General features: G+C 49.9%; 1 protein-coding gene across 9 annotated transcripts in view; it reads left to right on the top strand.

Annotated features, from left to right (window-relative positions):
- Nucleotides 1-23166, top strand: part of BRD4 (bromodomain containing 4) — an 81632-nt gene extending 58466 nt beyond the window's left edge. For 7 of the 9 annotated variants that reach the window (XM_074854593.1, XM_074854592.1, XM_074854587.1 and 4 more), the window contains 10 exons: nucleotides 1610-1720; nucleotides 11022-11074; nucleotides 11828-12221; nucleotides 12384-12923; nucleotides 14952-15064; nucleotides 15263-15422; nucleotides 16025-16155; nucleotides 17299-17510; nucleotides 18700-18955; nucleotides 21626-23166. In XM_074854593.1, the coding sequence (XP_074710694.1) occupies nucleotides 1610-1720; nucleotides 11022-11074; nucleotides 11828-12221; nucleotides 12384-12923; nucleotides 14952-15064; nucleotides 15263-15422; nucleotides 16025-16155; nucleotides 17299-17510; nucleotides 18700-18955; nucleotides 21626-21694 (2039 nt within the window). In that variant the 3' untranslated portion in view covers nucleotides 21695-23166. Of the gene's footprint in view, nucleotides 1-1609; nucleotides 1721-11021; nucleotides 11075-11827; nucleotides 12222-12383; nucleotides 12924-14951; nucleotides 15065-15262; nucleotides 15423-16024; nucleotides 16156-17298; nucleotides 17511-18699; nucleotides 18956-21625 lie in introns of those variants that run through there. The other 2 variants (XM_074854595.1, XR_012626865.1) reach the window with 2 other exon arrangements.
- Nucleotides 23167-24236: the final 1070 nt, after the last annotated feature.

The raw sequence follows: 24236 nt of genomic DNA, 5'->3' as shown, positions 1-24236 counted from the left end.
AAATATTTGAAATTTCGTTTAAATATTTTTAAACCTATTTTAAGTATTTAAAGCCTATTCTAAAATATTTGAAATTTAGTTTAAATATTCTTAAACCTATTTTAAACCTATTCTAAAATATTTGAAATTTAGTTTAAATATTCTTAAACCTATTTTAAGTATTTAAAACCTATTTTAAAATAGTTTAAATTTAGTTTAAATATTTTAAACCTATTTTAAAATATTTGAAATTTAGTTTAAATATTCTTAAACCTATTTTAAGTATTTTAAACCTATTCTAAAATATTTGAAATTTAGTTTATTCTTAAACCTATTTTAAGTATTTTAAACCTATTTTAAAATAGTTTAAATTTAGTTTAAATATTTTTAAACCTCTTTTAAGCCTATTTTAAAACCTATTTTAAAATCTATTTTAAATCTTTTAGATCTATATTATATTTTTAAACCTATTTTAAACCTATTTTAATATTTTAAACCTATTTAAAATCTATTTTTAAATATTTTAAATATTTTATATTTTTAAGCCTATTTTAAATATTTTAAACCTATTTTAAATATATATTTTTATATCCATTTGTTATATCCATGGGTTCCATTTAAATGTATATCTTCTACCCATTTTTAATACCTTTTAAAATACCTATTTCTATCATAACTAGACGTGTTTATAAACGGCCAAGAACCAGCTAAACACTTTCTTACAGAAATCACCCGCAGCCAAAGGGGATGTGGCAGCGACAGGGGGAGGAACGAGGGAATTTAGAGGGAATCTCTTGATTTCCTGTGGCCAGGGGGTCACGAGTCCGTCCCGGGGTAAATCCGAGTGGAGAACAAACCCAGGCAAATCCTGGGAGTTTTCTTTATCCTTCCGCACCCGAACCAAACACGGAGATTTGTGGTTGTAGGGGTTTAGTAAAGGGCTCCGACATCGCTGGTGGCGTGAGCAACGCTCAGGCTGTAGCCGCTCGTTTTTATTCTCACTTAAACTATTAAAAAAAAGGTGATTTTGTACTTTTCTGTTGCCTCAACCTCCTGCCACCTCCTTAAACCAACTTGAGGCAGCTAAAAAAAAATTGCGTTTTCAGCCCCGTATCACGCAGCCGCGTGGGATTAAGCACTGGCTCCTGGCTTGGCCCAAGCAGGGTGGAGGAGAGGACCCCCTGGTCTTAGGCCAGCCTAAAGCCAGACCTTGCCACACCAGAGGGGTTTAGGAGGATGAAGAAGGACCTGGCTTGAGCAAGCGAGCGCATGTCGTGTGGCCGATGTCTGCTGGGACGGGCTTAAATCCCGGGTGGCTCCTGTCGGCACGTCCCCATCCCCCTGTGGGTGGCGACACAAGGGGCCACCCCCGTAAAAACTCATCACCCCAAAGACCTCCGAGGCCCCGCTCCACCCCGGCTAGTGCAGCTCAGCGATGGAAGGAAGCAGAGACGCAGGATTAAAGCTTGGCTCAGCCCGTCCGCAGGAATATCCGTCCGCCGCGGGTCTTGCACGGCCCCCAGGGTGGGTGCGGGAGGAGCAGGCAGGTCTGGGAGGAGCAGGCAGCACCAGGCAGGACTCGGGGTTATTAATTAACCTTTAACGATGTTGTACTGTTGTCTTCTTGCAGCGGAGAAAGTGGATGTAATTGCTGGTTCCTCTAAGATGAAGGGGTTCTCCTCCTCCGAGTCTGAGAGCACCAGCGAGTCCAGCTCCTCCGACAGCGAAGATTCAGAAACAGGTTAGACGCAGCTTATTTAACGACTCAGTCCTAGACCTGGTTTCTGTATAAATAAATATGTTTTCATTCCTGGCTTGGTCTTTTAATTATTTTTTTTTTTTTTTTTTTTTGGTCTTTATAATGAAAAAAACCAAGACACGCAGCCACGTGTTGCTCAGTGTTGGGCTCGACACGGACAACTTGGCCACAGCGATGTTGTCTCTGGCGCTTCTTAAGCCCGACACAATTTTTTATAAGTTTTTCCTTCCTGAACTTGGACGCGAGCGCGGGAGCCAAACCACCAGCGTGTGCCAAGCTAGTTCTTTGTCTGGTTAACGACCTAGATTTGTATTTTTAGAAAAACGCTGTATTTTTCCCTCAAATAGGGGTTTCAAACGTTGTCGCCGGCACCGCTTGCGCCACAGAGGGTGGAGAAAGGTGGAGGAAACGGGGTTTTGACGTGTAAAAGCCTTTTTATTTTACGGCATCGGGCAGAGCTTGAGAAAAAAAAAGGATTTAAAATTAAATTTTGTATCAGCAGAGTGGCGCCTGCTCTGTGAAACTCTTTACCTCTCCCTCCTACCACCATCGTTCGGGCTTAAATTAGACTTTTCTCACGTTTTTCTTAATTATTACGCTTTCCTTGCTGGCATTCCCTCCTTGGTTTTAGGGAAGCAAAGCTTGTGCCGTCACTTAAAGCTTTTCTTTCCTCCTAGCTGCTAACTCAGCTTGGACTCCGGAGGTTAAGCTGGGCTTAACCCAGCAGTTAAGTCAACGGTAAGACTTTTGCATCTCCAGCGGGTTGGGAAATCAGGAGATGCACGTGGCGGAAAATAATCTGGATTTATTTTCATAGCTGGGTCGGGTGCGTAGGACAAACAGCACCGAAAAAAGGAGCAGAAATCAAAAAAATAAAATAAAATAAACCCCGAAACATAAAGCAGGATTGATTGGACTCGCCTTTGAGCTGGTGCTGGCAGCGCTTCCCGGCGATCCTCTGCTTTTTCAGGATGTGTTTTCTGGGATAAGTCTGGAGTCTGAGATATTTGAACATATTTACCGACTTTAATGTATTTTCAATAGAATCGGGTTTTGGTGTGGGTTTTTTTTTTTAAAGGAGGTTGAAAGGTTTTGATGGAGCGTTTCGGGTTGACTCTCGGCAATCAGCAAATTAAATTATTCGATGCTAAATTCTGCCCTGGCTTGACGGGGGAAAGCAAAACCAGCTGTATTTATGCTCTTAAATGAGTTTTTATCCAGTTTATCTTTATTTCTGCCAAGTTCTCGATCGCATCAACCAGAATAAACCCGAGCGAGCGGTTGATCGCGACCCACCTTAGACCGTGTCACGTTAATCTTGGCCAACACCAGCTCATCCCAAACCCAGAGCCTTAATCCCGGTGTCCCATTTCCACACGGAGCCCATCCGGTAGAATTTACCCCCTAAACCCATCCCCTGTATATCCCCCAAATTGCCTTTTATTTAAAATTCTCTTTTTTTCCCCCAAAGCTGATGGATGGATCCTCAACCGGATAGCAGAGTCCTGGGCCGGGTTGTGTTTTGGGTGATGATTTGTAGGGATGATCTCGGGGATCCCTCCGGAGCTGTAAGGCGGGGATTTCCGGGATGCGCTGGTGCCAAAGGCTTCTCGTTCCAACGAGCGGCGCTAATTAAAATCTAGAAAGGCCCCAAAAATCTCCTCCGCGCCGCTCTTCGGCAAAACCAACTTCAGACAGAGCGGAAAACGCTCTTTTTCTGACTGTTTCTCCCCAAACGGTGGCTTGTTGGATGCGGAGGAGCGCGGGTTGCTCTTGGCGTTTGAGTTTTTAAATGCTTTTGTCCTTTTTCCGGCTGCTTTTCCCCAAATCCGACGTCTCTCCCAGCGTTGGCCATCCCGGCTGGGAGTGGTTGGGATTTACTTGGCCGACGTAGACCGACGTTGTCCGGGTTGGGCTTGGGAAAGGCTTAACCAGCGCGGCTCCGGCACGGGTACCCTCGGGATGAATCCGACCCGTTACGCTTTGGGTAGGAGGTTAATTAAGAGAATTAATCTCTTTTATTCAATTAATTTCCAATACCGATGGGTTTTTGCTCTCCTAAACCATTTTTTCCTCCCTTTTCTGATAAAACACACGGTGAAAACCGTTGAGCTCAGGGATCTGCCCGATACCCGCGAGGTCTTCTCCATCCGGTATTTGCAGCGTTACCGTTGAATCACTTCTAAGTTGTATTTTAAGACGTTTTAAGACTTTTTAAGGGGTTTTTGACACCTTTTAGGATGTTTTAAGACCTTTTAAAAGACCTTTTAAGATGTTTTAAGACATATTTTTGACCCCACGCACTGTCCCGTTTACGGTGACGTTATTTTAACAACGCTGAGCACGACGGGGCAGTTAATTTTGCTGTTGTAAAATATTTATTTATTTTTTCCGGGAGGATAATCGTGGCAGTGCTCGTTAGCTTTAAAGTTTGCTGGGCAGCTTCAAAATTTACCTTGCCATTTTTAATAAAATCTGGCATTTTAACGACCTTATTTTCTATTAACGAGGCTTTTACTGGCCCACCCAGCCGCTCTACGGCGCGCTTCCTTGATATTTGTGATTTTCAAACCGGTGGCAAAAGTCGCAAATGTGGATTTTTTTCCGCCTTGGTTTTTGCATTTGCCTTGGGTTTATCGTTAAAAAAGAGGCGGTTAATGCTGGCGCGTACGAGCCGACGCAGACGCGGTGGAACTGTAAGCTAGAATTAATTGCAATTAATTGCAACTCCTTTCTGTTCTCTTTAAAGGGCTCCCGCGAGCTGCCTCTTGCCTTTTTGCAATCCAGAGCTTTTAAAAACCTGAATTCTTTTTATTTTACCCGCTTGAATCCGTGCGACGTCTCCATCCCTCCGTGTAGCTGGCATTTAAACGTGGGGTTTTTTTTTTTATTAAATCAGGAGTGTTTTGACGAAAATCTGCTGAAACGCTGGAAATGGGAGGCTTCAAAGGGAGGAAGAATGGTAATACCGGTTTTGTAGCGTAGGAGATGGGACTGAGCCTTTGCCTTGAGCTCTGAGAAACCAGCGGTGCCAATCGAGAGGGTTATTCCGGTTTAACTTGTTGTAATTAGCAATTAGTGGTTGCAAATGACCCCAAACTCCATCCTGGAAGCATCTAGGTACGATTTTTTGCTCGGGAACGAGCTCTCTGAGCATCTCAGATGCTTCTCCCAGCTTCAAGCGTCGGCGCTTGGGCTGGACTAAGCTGAGGTTTGGCAGATGCCGCCATCCCGGCGCTCAGGCAGCTTAAAACCCGGCTTATTTTTGGTAAGGACTAAATTTTGGGTTGTTTACCGGCAAAATGGATGGGCTCTGCCTGTTCAGCCTCAGCGCTTGACTAAGTTGGGCTTTTGTAAATATTTCCCCAAATATTTTGGGAGATGCTTCCCAGGACCCCCGGCAGAGACCGGTCAGGGAGAGAAATCACGCGGCTGCAGTAATAACAGTAGTGATTAAAATTTTAGCAATTAAATCTGAACCTCAGTTAGTTCATGGTTACTAATTTTGCTTTTTTTCTGAAATTTCCCGAAGGAAAATTGCGTTTCTCTGCCCATTCTGTGCAGTCGCAGAAAGGAAAAGGCTTTGCAGCTTGCTCGAGGCAGCAGCAGCGCGGTTACGTTTTATGAAGGATTAAAACTTGGGGTTAGAACTGGCTCAGCAATGCTGGGAAACCCGTTTTGGGGTTGCGAAGCTGCTTTTAGCAAATCTTTTAAGTGCTTCTGCTAAGGAGTTACCGGGCCTGTCCTTAGGAGGAGAGGCATTAACATAAGGCTGGGTTAATACCGGGCTGGGCTTTCATGGCGTCCTGTAGTTGAAGATCCTTCAGGTTTAATTCAGATGTATCCGGGTTTAAATCGCAAGTACTTGGATTTAATTAGCAGATACCTGGTTTTAATTCAGAAGTACCCAGGTTTAATTTGGAGGCACCTGGGTTTGAATTGCAGGTACCCGTGGTTTAATTCAGAGGTGCCCTGGTTAAATTCAGAAGTACTCAGACTTAATTCGCGGGTACTTGGGTTTAATTTGCAGGTACCAGAGTTTAAATTCACAGGTACGTGGGTTTAATTTGCAGGTATCAGAGTTTTAATTCGCAGATACCTGGGCTTAATTCAAAGATACCTGGAACCTGCAAGTACCCAGGTTTAATTCACAGGTACTTGGGTTTAATTCAGAAGGATCAGGGCTTAATCCACAGGTAGTCAGGTTTAATCCACAAGTACCCAGGTTTAATTCAGAGTTACCTAGATTTCTTTCCAAGTTACCCAAGTTTAATTTGCAGGCACCTGGGTTTAATTTAAAGGTTTAATGTGCAGGTACCCAGGTTTAATCCCTAGATACCCAGATTTAAATCAGAGGCACCCGGGTTTAAGCCACAGGTACCCGTAGCTGTGGGTGCTGGTGAAGCTCAGTCCCAGCCACCGAGATCCACCCCACATCCTCCACGCGCTGGTTTATTTTAGTGAGTTTTAATCCTCACTCCATTTTCCTTTGAGTTTGAGACAGAGACGGATTGATTTAACCCAACCGTTTATTTTTTCCAGTAGATTTGTGCCTTTGGAAGTAATTTGCTCCTTTTTACCCCATTCCCAGGCTTAGTTTCTGGGCCGCGGTGTAAGATAGGAGGGACTTAGAGTCCCTCGTTGACCTAATGCGAGTCTTCCCGTCTTTTTTTGCTCGGCAGGAGAGGACAGAGATCTGTTAGGCTCAGTTTAACCGCGTTTGCCCACCGCGAGGTGCCACGGGGTGGGTGCAGTCAGGATCCGCAGCCGGGCGGGTTCATCTTGGCTTAAACTCAGATCATCACTGGCGGATGGTCGGTGTGCAGGCAGCACCTCTGTGCCGATAACAGTGCTGGGAAAAACCCAAATCCCTTTAGTTTTCCCCTAGAAACGCTTCCCCGTCGCTTTGCTCGAGGACGGGTCTCACCGAGGACTCCCCGGGTGCCGTACGGCGTCGCGCGGTTACGCCGCGGTGGAGCGGCTGCGCCGGCTCCAGGTTGAGAATCCCCTCCTTGGGTGCAGTATCCAGCACCCCATCGAGCGGCTTTTGGGTCAAATGAGGCAAATTTTGGTGTATTTAATGGGATTTGGAGAATAACAGCTGACCCGGTCGTCCCTCCGGCAGTGCCCAGTTTTGGGGGGGATTCATGGGGTCCCTGGGGTGGATGAAGTCACCGCTCCCATCTCCAAGAGCAGAATTAGTTAAAATTAATATTTTTCACTTAAAAAAACCCCACCCACTGGTGAATCCAGGAGGCCTCGTTGTGGCTCTGCTGCTCTAAACCCAAATAGATTCCCTTTTATATCAAAAAAATCACATTTATAACCAATATTATATCAAAGTGTTGCTTTCTGGGTGGGGTTTTTTTTCAAACTGAAGTCGCTCTTCGCATTTATTATTCTATTTTCCCCAAATAAGTGTGTTATTTTCCCGGGAGACGCAGGGGGAATTACGTGGGATCGTGATTTTTATCGGAATGTATAACTGCATGTTTTTAGTAAACTTGTCATTTTCGATCTATTTTTTTTCCTAAATGCACCAGCGTTGGAAAATCAGGATGAATTTAACTACAAGCAAATTGTTTCCATAACCACTTTTATTTAGATTTTTTTTTTTCCACTTAACCTTGATCTGCTACAAATACTTTATATAAATCTTGTTTATTTTTATATTCTCTCTGCATGTTTCGGGATTTTGCAGCCATGTAACCACCAGCTTCTTTCCCCCCTGAAAAAAAGAGAAAAATTGTATAGCTTTGATATTTTTAATTATAAAAAATAAAATCAATAAAGTGGCTTGCTACGGAAAATGCACTTTTTTGTATAATCATGGAAGTTTAACCAATAATGTGGAAATTATGATAGTGAACAGTATGTTGGTGTTTTGCTATTTTGGGTAAATTTGGGTGGGTGTAAAAGATGAGGATTTAGGGAAAAATAAAAGATACACACGTGGCTGCCAACACGCTGGTAGGAGCGGAGCCTCGTGCACCCGTTTAACGTTTCTGCTCTAAAAACATCTTGAATTGACGTCACAGAGATTTACCTTTTTCTTTAATCCTGGTGATTTTTAGCCCCGTGAATGAGATTTAACCGGCCAGCATGAAACGGGGTCGGAGATGGGACGGGGCTTCTTCTGGGTGCTCTTGTTCCCCAGGGAGACGCCGGTAGAGGGGTTGAACCACCCAACGCCGGCTGTAACCCCGCTGCCGTCTTCAGCGGTGAGGAAGCTTCATCTTTCGGTGGAGTTGGCATCTCCAGAATGACCGACGCCACCGGGGCCATCGAGGCTTTGCCGCTCGTGGTCTCCGTTGGCTTCGTCTTCTTGGTGAAGATGCCTCTGGCCAATGTGAAAGACCATCAGGGTTGGAGACAGGATGGGGCTTCTCGGTGCTCTTGCTCCCCAGGCTGATGCCGAACCGCACGATACCAACTGTAACCCAACAGCCATCGTTAGTGGTGAAGAATTCTCATCCTTTGGTTGCGTTGGCCAAGCTCATTGCATCTCAGAAATCACCGATGCCACTGGGTGATTCCCCCCGGGACTGTTGTGGCTTTGCCACCACCCACGGTCTCCGTTGGCTTCTTCTTCTTGGTGAAGGGTCTTCCAAATAATCCGTTCACCGGCGGGTGCTTTCAGCCGTGGTTGCGGTTGATTCCAGTGGTGGGATTCACCCGTCCTGCTGCAGGGTCTTGCCTCAGTTTGTTGTGGCGATATTCCAAGAACGACGGCAAAGTCCACGTCGAAAAAGCTCCCCTGGGAGAACCACCGGGTTGTGGCACGTTGGAGGGTGGATGGAGAAGAGCACGACCATCTTCCCCGAAGGAGCAACGCCGAAGAAGTGGGTTTTGGAGCAGCCGGTGCTCACGGTCAAACCGTAGCGGCTCCTCTTCCCACCCAAAATCGGAGCAGGGATGTGCTCAGCGCGGCTTTTTTTGGGAACCACGTGATCCCTCCTGGTCCTGGCTTACTCCACAGCTTTTCTCCTCTCTTCCCACCCGACACCTGCGCTTGGCGCGTTTCTCCCGATTTGGGGTTTTCTTTACCATCCTGTGAGCACTTTTATCCTGATTAAATAGAACTGGGGGGTCCGTGAAGCCGCCTCCACTCCCCAGTAGCTGCGCCCAGACATGTTTTATCCGTAGGGAGCATCTGCCGGAGAACCTCGTCTCCGCTTCTTGTCCTTCTTCTCCGGCATCAGTGGGACGAGCAGTGAAGTCCTGCAGGGCACTTCTCCTCTTGATGGAAGATGATGGCAGGTCTTGGTTGCTCTGGAAGGGGGGTTCACACCCGGCATCCGTCTGGACGCCCATCTGGAGCCACGGATGGTAGGTGGGATCCGTGGACACCAACCGAGCCACGGACACCCATCCAGAGCCATGGCCACCCATCTGGAGATCCAGCCACCCATCTGCAGCCATGGATGCCCATCTGGAGCCACAGATGCCCATCCAGAGTCATGGATGCCCATCCGGAGCCATGGATGCCCATCCAGAGTCATGGATGCCCATCTGGAGCCACAGATGCCCATCCAGAGTCATGGATGCCCATCTGGAGCCATGGATGCCCATCCAGAACTGTGAATGCCCATCCAGAGTCATGGGTGCCCATCTGGAACCACGGACACCCATCTGCAATCATGGATGCCCATCCGGAGCCGTGGGTGCCCATCTTGAGCTCCAGCCACCCATCCAGATCCATGGATGCCCATCTGGAGCCGTGGATGCCCATCTGGAGCTGTTGGGTGCCGTTTTGGAGCCACGGATGCCCCTCTAGATCCACAGATGTCCATCTTGAGCCCTGGACGCCCATCCAGAGCCACAGCCGCTCACCCAGAGCCAGGGGGGCTCATCCAGACGCCTGGGCACCCATCCGGGTCCGTGTCACCCATTTGAAGCCACAAGTGCCCATCCAAGATCCATGACCACCCAACCCATCACCGCGACGCTCTGAGGAATCCCACCTCTCCTCTTCCCAACTCCCCGGCTCCCCAGCGGCATCTTAATCCCCATCTCACTCTTCACCGCGTCCCTGACGCCGGCATCCCCTGTGCCCGTCCTCATCCCCTCTCCCGCTCTTCCGTTATCCGTGGATCCGGGCTGTAACACCAGGAATCATCAGCCAAAAGCCTTTTCCACCTCCAAACCAAATACTTATATTTAAAACCCAACATCTGCAGGCGGATTAGTAGGAGCTGAGCGTCCAGCGCTGAGCCTTTCCATTCTCCCCTTCCCAACCCTTTTTTGGTTGGTATTTTTCCCCTAAAAAACTACTTTTTTTATCTACTTCAGCCTCAAAATCTGCAAAATGGTGCTGCTGGACCAACATGACCCGTCACCAGGCGTCTGGGCACGCTCTGGTGCTGACACTGCTCGCTAGCGCTGCCTTAAAAAAAAAACAGGTGAAGGAGTAAACTTAAGAAATTAATTTAATTTCTGGAGGGATTTAAGGGAAAATCCCATTTGGGAGATGATCCCTGGGAATCAGGAGCTTCACCCCCCTCCCCCAAATCGTCACCGCGAGGGTTTTGTCCGTTGCGTTTGGCCGGGCACATCCAAACATGCACCAAATAAAGGCAAAAATCCCGCCGCCGAGGGATTTATGGGGCTGGATAAGTGATCTCGGACCATGTATTTTTATTAATTTGCTGTTTCTTGGCACGGTTTGCGGAGGAAATCCTGGGAAATCGTCGCTCTGGACCCAAACTCAAACCAGTTGTTTTCGATGACGATGCTTTAAAAATATCTCCAGAGGGGAGGAGGCGTGAGAGATCATCCCGCGGGAAGCTGGCAAACCCAAACCCTCCACGGATTGAGGAGGAAAGGGGGATGGAAAATTGCTGTTTGCGTAGCTGGGATATCTGATATCTTTATTTTTTTGATTCCTCCTGCCAAGTCTCTCGCTCCTTATCTCCCCCTTCGGAGCAAGGCGGCATTCCTGGAATAGCTGAGTCTGGTTGAGCAATGGTTTTTCTTGGCTGTTGGGTCGTTCTTCACCGCAAAGACACGGGTGGAAGGAGACCGGGGGTCTTCGCCTTCATTTTATTCTCCTTTTTGCTACAATTTTTTCCTCACTTTTTTTGCGACAGCATGGCGGTGAAAACCCCGAGCCTCGGGGCGAGAGGTCCCTGGGGAAATGCAGCTCGATCGATGCCTAAAACCTTCCACCTTTACCGCCGTTGGTACCGGCTCAGCGCCGTTGAGTTTATACAGGGGCGATGGGGTCGAGCGGCACCGCTGGGGTACTAATATTTGCTCTGTTCCCCTTTTTTTTTTTTGGCAGAAATGGCACCGAAATTGAAGAAAAAAGGGCATTCGGGGCGAGAGCAAAAAAAGGTAAGGAGATGCAGCGTCCTTCTCATCTCACTTGAGTTGGGATTGGATCCCCGGGGAGGTTTGGGAGCGCCCGGAGCGCCGGCACCGCCACGCTGGGCTGGGTCAGTGCTGTCAGAATTGGGGGGTGTGGTTGAGAGGACACCAGAAAGGCATTGTGGGGAGGTGGGGAGGGGGCCGGGGGGGGGGTGTTTTGGTGACCGCAGAGTTGTTTTGGTAGCCAGGATGGTGCTTTAGTGACCTGAGAGGTGTTTCGGTCACCGGGAAGGCGTTTCGGTGACCAAAAAGGTGTTTTGGTGACTGGGAGGGTATTTTGATGACCAAAAAGCTGCTTTGGTGACCGGGAGGGAGTTTTGGTGACCAGGGAGGGTATTTTGGTCACTGGGAAGGTGTTTTAGTGACTGGGAGGGCAGTTTGATGACCAAAAAGCTGCTTTGGTGACTGGGAGGGAATTTTGGTGACCGGGAGAACGTTTTGGCGACCAGGGAGGGTATTTTGGTCACCGGGAAGGTGCTTTGGTGACCATGAAGCCATTTTGCTCACCAGGAAGGTGTTTTGGTGACCAGGAAGGTGTTTTGGTGACTGGGAGAGTATTTTGATGACCAAAAAGCTGCTTGGGTGACCGGGAGAACGTCTTTTGGTCACCGGGAAGGCGCTTTGGTGACCGGGAAGCCATTTTGCTCACGAGGAAGGTGTTTTGGTGACCACGAAGATGTTTTGATGACTCACCGGTGGTTTTTTTTCCCCCTCCCTTAGCATCACCATCACCACCACCAACCAGTGCAGCAGCAACCGCCGCCGCCGCAGCCTCCTCCACCGCCGCAACCGCAGCAGCCCCCTCCGCCCCCGCCGCCGCCGCAGCCGTTACCGCCGCAGCCGTTACCGCCCCAGCAGCCCCCGCCGCCGCCCCCGCCGCCGCCCGTCCCTCCACAAGCTCCTCCGCCGATGAAATCTTCTCCTCCGCCCTTCGTCCCCGCGCAAGTCCCCGTCCTGGAGCACCCGCTGCCGGGGAATATGTTCGACACCATGACGCATTTCACCCAACCCATCATGCATCTTCCTCAGCCGGAGATGCCGCCCCATCTCCCCCAGCCGCCCGAGCACAGCACTCCTCCCCACCTCAACCAGCATGCCGTGGTGTCTCCTCCAGGTGAGCGTGGCCCTTCCTCCAGCCGGGAGGAAGATGACGGCCCTGGCTGGGTTTTAATCCCTCCTGGAGGGTGACCGGGATGGGAGGAGTTGGGTGGGCACAGGGAGAGGTTCTCTGCCGCTGGTGTCCACGGTGCCACCATGTCCTTCCCTTTCTCCCCAGCTTTGCACAACGCTCTGCCTCAGCAGCCCTCGAGACCCAGTAACCGAGCTGCGGCGCTACCCCCGAAGCCTTCGCGTCCACCGGCGGTCTCGCCGGCCATCAGCCAGCAACCCATGCTTCCTCAACCGCCTCTGCCCCAACCTCCCCAGGTCCTGCTGGAGGACGAAGAACCTCCTCCGCCGCACCACAACCTGCCTCTGAGCACCAGCCAGATGCAGCTCTACCTTCAGCAGCTGCAAAAAGTGCAGCCGCAGACTCCTCTTCTCCCTTCAGTGAAGGTCCAGTCGCAACCGCAGCCGCCCCTGCAGCCGCCGGCTCACCCCGCGGTGCAGCAGCTGCAGCACCAGCCGCCGCCGCGGCCCATGCACATGCAGCCCATGCCCTTCCCATCCCACATCCCCCAACCCCAACCGCCGCCGCAGCAACATCCACCCCCGCAGCCGCCCCCGCCGCCCCCGCCACCGCAGCCGGCCAAACCGCAGCAGGTCATCCAGCATCACCCGTCGCCGCGGCACCATAAGCCCGATCCCTACTCGACCGGTGAGCGGGAGTCGGGGACGGCGGTTGAGTCTACGGCTCGAGCCCTAGTGGCGCTGCGTGATGAGGAGAAGGGGGGTACGGGGCGGTGGGGCGGTTTCCGTGCGTCCTCTGAGCTCCGCCAGCCCCTGTTGGTAGACGATGGTGGGTGTGGAGGAAGCTCCGGTTAGCCGGAGCCTGCCGTAACAGCCCGGCGAGGCCTCTTGCCGTCTCAAATCCTCAAAAATTTGAGGGTATCGAGTGTTGGAGGATCTCAAGGATCTCAAGTTTTGAGGATCTAGAGGTTCTCAAATCTCTGAGGATCTCAACGAGCGCAAAGTTTTGAGGAAGTCCATCTCAAATCTTTGAGGAACTTGAGGTTCTAAAGTTTTTGAGGATCTTGATCTCAAGGGTCTCAAATTCTTGAGGATAACAAGGATCTCAAATTTTTGAGAATCTCAAGTTCTTGAGGATCTCCTTAAATCTTTGAGGAACTGAAGGATATCAAGTTTTTGAGGATCTCAAGGATATCAAGTTTTTGAGGATCTCAAGTGTTGGAGGATCTCATTTCTGAGGATCTCACAGTTCTCAGATCTTTGAGGAACTCCAGGATCTCAGATTTTTGAGGAATTCAATCTCAGATCTTTGAGGAACTGAGGTTCTCAGATCTTTGAGGATCTCAAAGATCTCAAGTTTTTGAGGAACTCGGGGATTTCACATCTTTGAGGAACTCGGTTCTTTGAGGATCCTGAGAATCTCAAGATTTTGAGGAAGTTGAGAATCTCATTTTTGAGGATCTCAATGATCTCAAAATTTTTGAGGATTTCAATCTTTGAGGAACTCGATCCCAGGTTTTTGAGGAAGTCGAGGTTCTCAACTCTTGGAAGACCTCAGGGTTCTCAAGTTTTTGAGTCTCGGCACAGCAGTGATGTCAGCACTGACCTTGTGTTCATCGCCATCCTGGCTGGGTGCCAGCGTTGGGTGGTCTCTCGAGGAGTCAGGGGATCTGCTCCCCCCTCTTGGAGGACGTCAGGGCTGTGGATGCTCCACGGGGGTTTCACGGTGTTTTTCAGAGCGCAGCCTCCAGCAACGCAGCTGCTCGGCTGCCAGGCGGAGGAGGAGGGATGATCTGGGGGGAAACCTGGTGTGATGACCTCCAGCCATCCCAGAAATCGGAGGCCATGGGGCTCAGCCTTCAAGGTTGGCTTGGGAGATCCCAGATCTCCACAATGGCCACGGGCTCGGTGGTGCCACCACCGACGTTCCCAATGAGGAACGTCTCCAGCCAGGATAACTCTGGCAGCGTCGTGCTTTGGAGACAGGGCACCCATAAAACCTCTGTGGTTTGGGGAGGTCTCGCTCCCGCTTTTGCCCGGCCACGTGGTTCCCCACGTTGTGGCCCATCAGGTCTTTGCTCCTGAAGTCATCGTGCTCAGCCCCGCGAGGGCGTAGGCAGGACAGAGTCCCTGGATTTGAAGGGGTGGAGGCAGGTGAGGGCAGGCAGCACTTGGAGACGCTTCTCCTGCTTGCAGAGCTGCCGCAGGCAGCTTGGACGTGGTGCCTGAGATGGCAACTTGGACACGATGCCTGAGATGGAGCCTCCCGGCTCCCCAAACCCTCCCGTTGCCCATGGAGCCAACGCGTCCTGCCTCCGTGGCTCTGGGCAGGGAGAGGTGCAGGCAGGGAGAGGTGCAGGCGGGCCAGTGTCGCTGCTGGGGTGTCCCCGGGGAGCGGTTTTACAGCCAGGAATAGTGATGAACCACCAGAAGAACAAGCAGAAAGCGTCGAATTATGGGGTGACACCACAAACGAGCATCACCCAGGGAGGCCAAAGCCACCGCGCAGCCTCGGAGCAGGTTCTGCTCCCCGGCGTGGGCTCATGGCTGGGAGGAGGTGGCCGGGGTCCGATGGGGACATCCCAGGGCCACCAGGCTTCGTCTAAGAGAGGGCTTGTCCCACGGGGCGATGGCGTGCGCCGATCGGCTTTTTCGGGTGATGTTTGGCGTGCCGGTGGTGACGACGGTTAACTGATTGATGCCAAACTGTTCCCAGGTCACTTGAGGGAAGCCCCTTCCCCTCTCATGATGCATTCCCCACAGATGCCGCAGTTCCAGGGTTTGGTCCACCAGTCGCCACCTCAACAAACTATCCAGCCAAAAAAACAGGTAAAAAGGAAAGCAGAGCACCCAACCGCGGGGGTCCCGACCCAACGGGGACCGTCATCTTCCCACCGCCGGCTTGGGAGCAAGCGCCGAAAGCCCAGGGGCCAGCGGTTTGCATCGGGAATTTGGGGGTGGGCTGAGGGAAGGGCATCGCCGGACGTTTCTTGACCCTTTTATTATTTTTTTTTTTCGCCGTGGCAGGAGATGAGAGCCGCCTCCGTCGTCCAATCTCAACCCATGGTGGTGAAGGAGGAGAAGATGCATTCGCCCGTCATCCGTAACGAGACCTTCAGTCCCCCGTTGCGGCAAGATCCGCCGAAACACCCGGAGAGCATCAAACCGCCCGCGCACATCCCGCAACGTGAGTCCGGGGACGCGCCCCTTCGGGTGTCCCACCTGTTGCAGGGCCCGAGACCCCCATCACCCCCTGTTTGGGTGGTAGAGACCCCCATCACCCCCATTTTGGTGGGTGAGAACCCCCATTACCCCATTTTGGTGGCTGAGACCCCCCCATTAGCCCCATTTCAGTAGTGGAGACCCCTCATCACCCCCCATTTTGGTGGCTGAGACTCCCATCACTCCCATTTCAGTGGTGGAGACCCCTCATCACCCCCCATTTTGGTGGCTGAGACCCCCATCACCCCCATTTTGGTGGCTGAGACCCCCATCACTCCCATTTCAGTGGTGGAGACCCCACATGATCCCCCATTTTGATGGTGGAGACCCCATCACCCTCTATTTTGGTGGCTGAGATCCCCCCATCACCCCCCAGTTTGGTGACTGAGACCCCCCATCACCCCCCATTTCATCAGCTGAGACCCCATCACCCCCAATTTCAGAGGTTAATACCCCATTTCCCCCTATTTTGGTGTCTGAGACCCCCATCACCCCCAGGTGGTTCCCCCTCACCGTGGGGTTCCTGGGGGACCCCAATAACCTCTGACGGGAGCTGCTGGTTTTTAGGGACGGAGATGAAACCCATGGAGGGGGGACGACCCGTCATCAGACCCCCGGAGCAAAACCCCCCACCACCAGGAGTGCAGGAGAAAGATCGGCAGAAACAGGAGCCGAAAACACCCGTCGCCCCCAAAAAGGTAACGTACCCCGGCAAAAATTGGGGAAAAAACTCCCAAAATTCAGAATTAAACCTCCTAAAATGAAGCAGGTCGCCTGAATCTTGTTGTACGGCCAAGATTTGGTGGTTTCCATCCCAAAATGGGCAGTTGGAGGTGGAGATGGGACACCCCCCCAAGCTGGGGGATGGGATGTCATCCAGAGGGACCTGGAGAAGCTCCAGAAGTTGAGCCCATGAGAACCTCATGAGGTTCTACAAGGCCAAGGCCAAGGTCCTGCCTGTGGGTCGGTATCAACACCGGTTGGGGGGTGAAGAGATGGAGAAGAGGCCCCACGGAGAAGGGCTGGAGGGGGTTGGTGGATGAAAAATAGGAGATGAGCCAGCGATGGGCGCTCGTAGCCCAGAAAGCCAACCAGGTCTTGGGCTGCATCAGAAGAAACGTGGCCACCAGGTTGAGAGCGGGTCCAGAGGAGGCCGTGAAGATGATCCAAGAGCTGGAGCACGTCCTGTCTGAGGACAGGCTGAGCGAGTTGGGGTTCTTCAGCCTAGAGAAGGCTCAGGGAGACCTTCCTGTGGCCTTTCCATACATAAATGGGGCATATCATAAAATCAGAGACTTTTGACCGAGACCTGTAGGACAAGGGACAACGGTCTTCAACTGGAAGAGGGTGGATTTAAATTGGACCTAAGGAAGAAAGATTTCACGCTGAGGGCGGTGAGACGCTGGACCAGGTTGTCCAGAGAGGTGGTGGATGCTCCATCCTTGGAAACATTTAAGATCAGGTTGGACGGGGCTTGGAGCAACCTGGTCTAGATGAAACATCCCTGCTCGTGGTGGGGGGGTTGGACTAGATGACCTGGAAAGGTCCCTTCCAACCCAAACCGTTCCGTGATTCCCCCGATTCAGTGTGAGGTGCCAGAGGAGCTGGTCCCGTTCCCGGCATTCCCAGGAAGGTGTCGGAGCCACCCGCTTGGCTCTGGGGGAGGAGACGCTGCCCAGTGCGGGTCCACCACCTCCTCCAGCATCTTCTGGCCCCAGGGAACCCCAACGGGTTTCCCCAGCTGATGCGGTGATGGGGGGAGCGGCCTTTTGGCAGCAGCGGGATGGGTGTCCCCTCCCTGGCTCGGCTCTCCCTCACCCCACCCGTCCTTCCCTCCATAGGACCTGAAAATCAAGAACATGGGGTCCTGGGCGAGCTTGGTCCAGAAACATCCCACCACTCCGTCCTCCACGGCAAAGTCCTCCAGCGACAGCTTCGAGCAGTTCAAGAGGGCGGCGCGGGAGAAGGAGGAGCGGGAGAAGGCGCTGAAGGCTCAGGCGGAGCAGGTGGAAAGGGAGAAGGAGCGGCTGAGGCGGGAGCAGGAGAGGATGAGGTGAGACCACCATCGCCACCACGGCGACGGCGTTTTGGGGTGATCTCACCTCGGCCGAGGGCGTGGGGAGGCGTCTGATCTGTGGCATAAATCTGATCCCTTGGCACGAATCCGATCTGATCTCGTGGCACGATCTGTGCCCATCTGATCCGTGGCACAATCCCATCTCGGGGCATGATCTGATCTCGTGGCACGGTCTGATCCGTGGCACAATCCCATCTCGGGGCACAAATCTGATTCAGTCTGTTGCGTGATCTGATCTCGTGGCACGTATCGGATCTGCCCCTTGGCACGATCTGATCTCTTGGCACAAATCCAGTTTGATCTCGTGGCACGGTCTGATCCATGGTCCGATCCATCCCATCTCGTGGCACAAATCCGATCCGATCTGTTGCATCTGATCTGGCACGAATCCAATCTCATGGCATAAAACTGATCTGATCCGTGGCACGATCTGATCTCGTGGCACAAATCCAACCCAGTCTCATGGCACAAATCTGATCTGACCTCGTGGCATAAACCTGATCTGGTCTGTGGCATGATCCCATCTCGTGGCACAAATTCGGTCTCATGGCATGAATCTGATCTGATCCACAGCATGATCTGTGCTGATGTGCCACGACCCGATCTCACGGCACAAATCCCATCAGATCTCGTGGCACGAATCTGGTCCCACCTCATGGCACAGATCCGATCTGGTCTGTGGCACGATCCCGTCTAGTGGGATCCAGTCTCGTGGCGCAAATCTGATCCCATCTCGTGGCACGAATTCAACCTCACGGCACGGATCTGGTCTGCTCTGATCTCGTGGCACAAAGCCAATCTCGTAGCACAAATCTGATCCCATCTCAGGGCACAAATTTGATCTCCTGGCACAAACGTGATCTGATCCACGGCGTGATCTGTGCTGATGTGCCACGACCCGATCTCACGGCACAAATCCCATCAGATCTCGTGGCACGAATCTCATCCCACCTTGGTGGCACAAATCCCATCAGATCTCGTGGCACGGATCCACGCTGGCAGCCCTGATCCCCCACCACGCCGTGCCACGGCGCGCCCAGACCAGGCGCTCGGCGCCGGAGCTGCCCATCCCGGGGCTGTTCCAGCCTTTACCCCGTGTTGCTGCCGTGGGGGGGTTTCACGTGGTGCCCGGCGCCTGACGGCAGCTCCCGGCGGTTTTTGGCAGGAGCCGGGAGGACGAGGACGCCATGGAGCAGGCGCGCCGGGTGCACGAGGAGGTGCGGCGGCGCCAGGAGCAGCAGCAGCAGCAGCAGCAGCAGCAACAGCAGCAGCAGCAGCAACAACAGCAGCAGCAGCAACAAGTGTCGGCGGCGGCGGCGCCCCAAGCCCAGAGCTCGCAGCCCCAATCCTCCCAATCCATGTTGGATCAGCAGCGGGAGATGGCCAGGAAGCGGGAGCAGGAACGGAGGCGCCGGGAAGCGGTGAGTGAGGAGCCGGGGTGGCTCCTGGCCTGGAATCACTGGGGATGCTAAAAAAATATATATATATCCCTTGGGGAGGCCAAAAAATGGCCCTAGGAAGCCAAAAATCCCTGGGGAAGCCAAAAAAAAAAAATTGCTTGTGGATTCTAAAAAAATCCGTGGGGAAGAAAAAAAATCCCTCAGGGATGCTCAGAAATCCCTGGGGATGCAACAAAACCTTTGGGGATGCTGAAAAATCTCCAGAGGTGCTGAAGAATCCCTGGAGATGGTGGAAAAATATGTGGGAATGGTGAAAAATCCCCTGGGATGGCAAAAAAATTGTGTGGGAATGCTGAAAAAGCCCCAGGGATGCTGAAAAATCCTCAGGGGTGTCAAAAAAACCCCAACCCTGGGGATGCTGAAAAATCCCCAGGGAAGCCAAAAAATACCTGGGGATGTTGAAAAATATGCAGGGATGCTAAAAAATCCCAAGAGGAGCTAAAAAAGTCCACAGGGACACTGGAAAAGCCCCAGGAATGCCAAAAAATACCCAAGGAAGCAAAAAAATCCCTGAGAACACCCAAAAATCAGCTAGGAAACCAAAAAATCCCTGGAGAAGCCCAAAAAAAAAAAATGCTTGTGGAGTCTAAAAAATGCCTGAGTAAGCAAAAAAAATCCTTGGGGATGCCCAGAAATCCCTGAGGAAGCCAGAAAATCCCTGGAGATGCTGAAAAATCCTGTGGGATACTGAAAAATCCCTGGAGATGTCAAAAGAAGTTCCCAGAAAACGCAAAAAAAGTCCCAGGGGATGGCAGAAAATCCTCAGAGATTCCAGAAAATCCTTGGGAATGCTGAAAAAAATCTCTGGTGAAGCCCAAAAATCCCTGAAGACGCCAAAAAAAAAATATTGGGGATGCCAAAAAAAAATGTTGGGAATGCCAAAAAATCCCTGGGGAAGACACAGAGTCCTTGGGGATGCTGTAACGTCCCCAGGGAAGCCAAAAAATCATCAGGGTGGCCCAAAAATCCCTGAGATGCTGAAAAATCCTCAGGGCTGCCAAAAAATCTCAGAGGTTGCAAAAAAAAAAAAAATCCCTGGGGATGCCAAAAAAATTCCCCAGAAACACCAAAACGTCCCCGGGGATGCCAAAAAAAAATGCCCAAGGACACCAAAAGAATCACCAGGGAAGCCAAAAAATACCCGGGGAAGCCAGAAAGTCCCTGGGGAAGCCAAAAAAAAAATCCCTGAGGAGGCCAAAAAATTCCCAGAGATGCAAAAAAAAAAGTCCGTGGGGTTGCGAAAAATTGTTTCTGGGGGTGCCAAGAGAAGCTCGAGGACGCTGAAAAAAATCCCTGGGGATGCTAAAAATCTTGTAGATGCGCTGAAAAATTCCTGGGGGTACCAAGAAGTCCTCAGGGATGCTGAGAAATCCCTGGAAATGCCAAAAAAAAATTGCCTGGGGATGCAAAAAAATCGCCAGGGAGTCTGAAAAATCCTCAAAGATACCAAAAAAAATTCATGGTGGCTACAAAAAAATGCCTGGAGCTACAAAAAAATCTCCAGGGAATGCCAAAAAAAATCCCTGGGGCTGCCAAAGTATCGATGGGAATGCCAAAAAAAAATGGCAGGAATGCTGAAAAACCCTCAGGAATGCCAAAAAAATCTGTGATGGCACTAAAATAGTGCTCAGGGCTATCAAAAAAAAATGGTGGGAATGGCAAAAGAATCCCAGGAATGCCAAAAAAAGTCCTGGGAATGCTGAAACATCCTCAGGGATGCAAAAAAAATATTCTTGGGGATGGCAAAAATCCCTGGGGGACACCAAAAAATGTGTGATGGCACCAAAAAAGTGCCGGTGGCTGCCAAAGAAAATCCCTGGAATGGTGAAAATTCCCTGGGAAGACCAAAAAAAAAATCCCAGGAATGTGGAAAAATCCTCAGGGATGTCAAAAAAATGTTGGGGATGCCCAAAACCCTCAGGGATGGTGAAAAAATGTGTGATGGGACTAAAAAAATGCCTGGAAATGTCAAAAAAAAAAATTCTGGGAATACTGAAAAAATTGTGGAAATTCTAAAAAAAATCGTAAGAATGTCAAAAAAATTGTGGAAATGCCAAAAAAATCGTAAGAATGCCGAAAAAACTTCCTGGGAATGCTGAAACATCCTCAGGGATGCAAAAATAAAATTCTTGAGGATGGCAAAAATCCCTGGGGGACACCAAAAAATGTGTGATGGGGCCAAAAAAATGTCGGTGGCTGCCAAAAAAAAATCCCCGGAATGGTGAAAATTCCCTGGGAAGACCAAAAAAAAAAATTCCAGGAATGCAGAAAAATCCGCAGGGATGTCAAAAAAATGTTGGGGATGCCCAAAACCCTCAGGGATGGTGAAAAAATGTGTGATGGGACTAAAAATATGCCTGGAAATGTAAAAAAAAAATGCTGGGAATACTGAAAAAATTGTGGAAATTCTAAAAAAAATCGTAAAAATGCCAAAAAAAATTCCTGGGAACGCTGAAACATCCTCAGGGATGCAAAAAAAAATATTCTTGGGGATGGCAAAAATCCTTGGGGGACACCAAAAAATGTGTGATGGGGCCAAAAACGTGCTGGTGGCTGCCAAAAAAAATTCTGGGAATGGTGAAAAAATGGTGAGAACGCCCCAAAAATTCCTTTTTCTCCCTTTTCTTGCAGATGGCGGCGACGATCGACATGAACTTCCAGAGCGATTTACTGGCAATATTCGAAGAAAACCTTTTCTAACGGCGCCTGGAGATTTTGGGTTCTTTTCCTCCCGAATTTGACTCTTTAAAAAAAAGAAAAAAAAAAAAAAAAAAATCCTTTTCTCCCCCTCCCCGGCAAAAAAAAAAAAAAAAAAAGCTTCGGACTCTCCGTTAAGTGTTAAAAAAAAAAATAAAATCTCGGGGCTGGGGCTCGTCCCGCATGTACCGACGGGCGCGGGGATGGGCGGGGGCTGCTCCCCCCTGGACTTCCGGTTTTTTTCCTTATTTTTCCTCTTTTTCTCCCTTTTCACACCGAAAAAAAAAAAAAAAGGAAAAGAATTAAAAAATTCAAATCCCAGCGAAAAAAAACCTCAAATCCGGACGCGAAACCGCCGGGAAAAGGTGCCCCCCCCCCTCCCCCCCCCCTCCTCGTTATTCACTGTATATTCTGGAATTTTTTTTTTTTTTTTTTTTTTTTGTCTTTTTCACATATTTTGGGGTTTTTTTCGTGGTTCGGCGGCGGCAGAACGGGCGGTTCGAAATAAACCCGGTTTTTGGATGGTTTTTATTTTAATTTTTGGCCTTCGAGGGAGAAAAGTTGGTGGGAAACGGGATTTGGGGGGGGGGGAGGGGGGGCGGCCGGAGGGGGGAGGGGCGCGGGGGGTGGGGGAGGGGAGCGGAGCCGCCCAGACCCCAGCCCTGCCCCCACCCTCAGGGTCATTCTTCACCTTTTTTTTTTTTTTTTTTTCCCCCTTTTTTTCCTTTCAAAAATCTTTTTTCTCATTTTCCTGATTTTCACTTTTTTTCTCATTTTCCTGATTTTCACTTTTTTCTCCTTTTTCCTGATTTTCGCTTTTTTTCTCATTTTCCTCATTTTCACTTTTTTTCTCCTTTTCCTAATTTTTACTTTTTTTCTCCTTTTCTGCTTTTCTCCATTTTTTCTCCTTTATTTAACCTTTTTCTCCTTTTTTCCTCCCTTTTTCTCCTTCTTTCTCCTCTTAAAAATTTTTTAATCTTTTTTTCCTTTTCTCCCATTTTCCTTTTTTCTATTTTTCCTCCCTTTTTCTATTTTTCTTTTTTTACCTTTTTTCCCTTATTCTCCCACTTTCTTTTTCCCTTTTTCCCTTTTTTTTCCCCCTTTCCCACCCCCCCCTTTCCCTTTCCCGCCACACCTCGGGGGCCAACCCCCCCCCATCCCCCCCCCATCGATCCTTTTCTGGGTGCCCCCCCCTCCCCCCCTCCCCCCCTCCCCCCCTCCCCCTGGTTCTTCTTCTCCCTTTTTACCCCCAAAAGCCGCCGGTTTCTTATTTTTATTTTTTTTTTATTTTTTTTTTTTCCGCTTTCCTTGGGTTGATTTTAAAAAAAAAAAAAAAAAAAAAATTTCACGTTACAAATCTTGCGAAATCTCCAGGTTTTTCGAGTGGGGGCGGGGGCGGACGCCCCTCCCCCATTAATTATTTTATTATTATTATTATTATTTTGGGTTTCCCCCTCGGTGCCATAAACCCCCCCCGCCCCCCCCCGCCCCGCGGGACCCGCCCCGGAGCCGTCGGTCGGTTTTTTTCCTTTTTTCCCGTGAAAACGCAGTTGGGTCTGTGCCGATCATGGAATAAACGCAGCAATTTTGGTTTTGTAAAAAAAAAAAAATCGCTGGTTTTCGCCCCATTTCTTCCACCCCGGGATGGGGCCAACGCTGCCCCGAGGGGGGGAGGGGAGGACCCTGGGGTGGGGGGAGGGGGGGAGGGGGGGATGGGGGGGGGGGGGCCCATCCCCCGCCCTGTGTGGGTGCCCCTCCCCCCGCTTGGGTGTCGCCCGCCCTTGGAAAAATTTAAATTGAAAAAAAAATCTGAAATTTTAAATCGAAGGTTAAATTTGGGTTTAAAATTCTTGAAATTGTAAAAAAAAAAAAAAAATCCGGTTTTAAAAATTCTTTGAATTGGGATTTAATTTGGCGTTTCAGAATTTACCGTTTTAAAACGGATATTTAAAATTAATTTTTAAAATTGATCTTGAAAACAAACGTTAGAATTGAATTTTTTTTCAATTTTTAGAAATACTCAGATTTGACCTTTGCAGACACTTTTCAGTTTGCCTTTAGAACGAGGGGAAATTCCCGTCTTAAAACACTAAAAGTTAAATTTTCCATTTGGGCTTGGAAATTTTGGAAGTTTTACTTGAAAATTTAAATCTGGCCATTAACATTTTACATTTTATAGTTTTAAGTTAAAATAGAAATTTCTCATTCTGTTAAATTTTGGGGGGTCCTTGGGGCCTCCCCTCCCCCCCCCCCCGGGGCTGCAGCAGAAATTCCTGAAAAGAATCCTGGGGGAGCCGGGACAGAAATTTGGAAAAATTCTTCAAAATTCTTCAACTTGGAACCCGGTCACGTGACTTACGGCCCCGTGGCCCCTCCCCCAGCGCAGAAAACGGGAGGAAAAGGGAAAAAAGGGGGGAAAGGATAAAAAGGGGCAAAAATAACGGGAAAAAGGTGAAAAGGGCAAAAAAGAAAAGGGGAATAAAGGTTAAAAAGGGAGGAAAAAAGGCTAAAAATGGGCAAAAAAAAAGTTAAAAAGGCAAAAGAG

Source organism: Strix uralensis, chromosome 38 (genome assembly GCF_047716275.1).
Source record: "Strix uralensis isolate ZFMK-TIS-50842 chromosome 38, bStrUra1, whole genome shotgun sequence".
NCBI classification, from domain to species: Eukaryota; Metazoa; Chordata; class Aves; order Strigiformes; family Strigidae; genus Strix; species Strix uralensis.
This window is presented reverse-complemented; position numbering and strand designations above follow the sequence as displayed.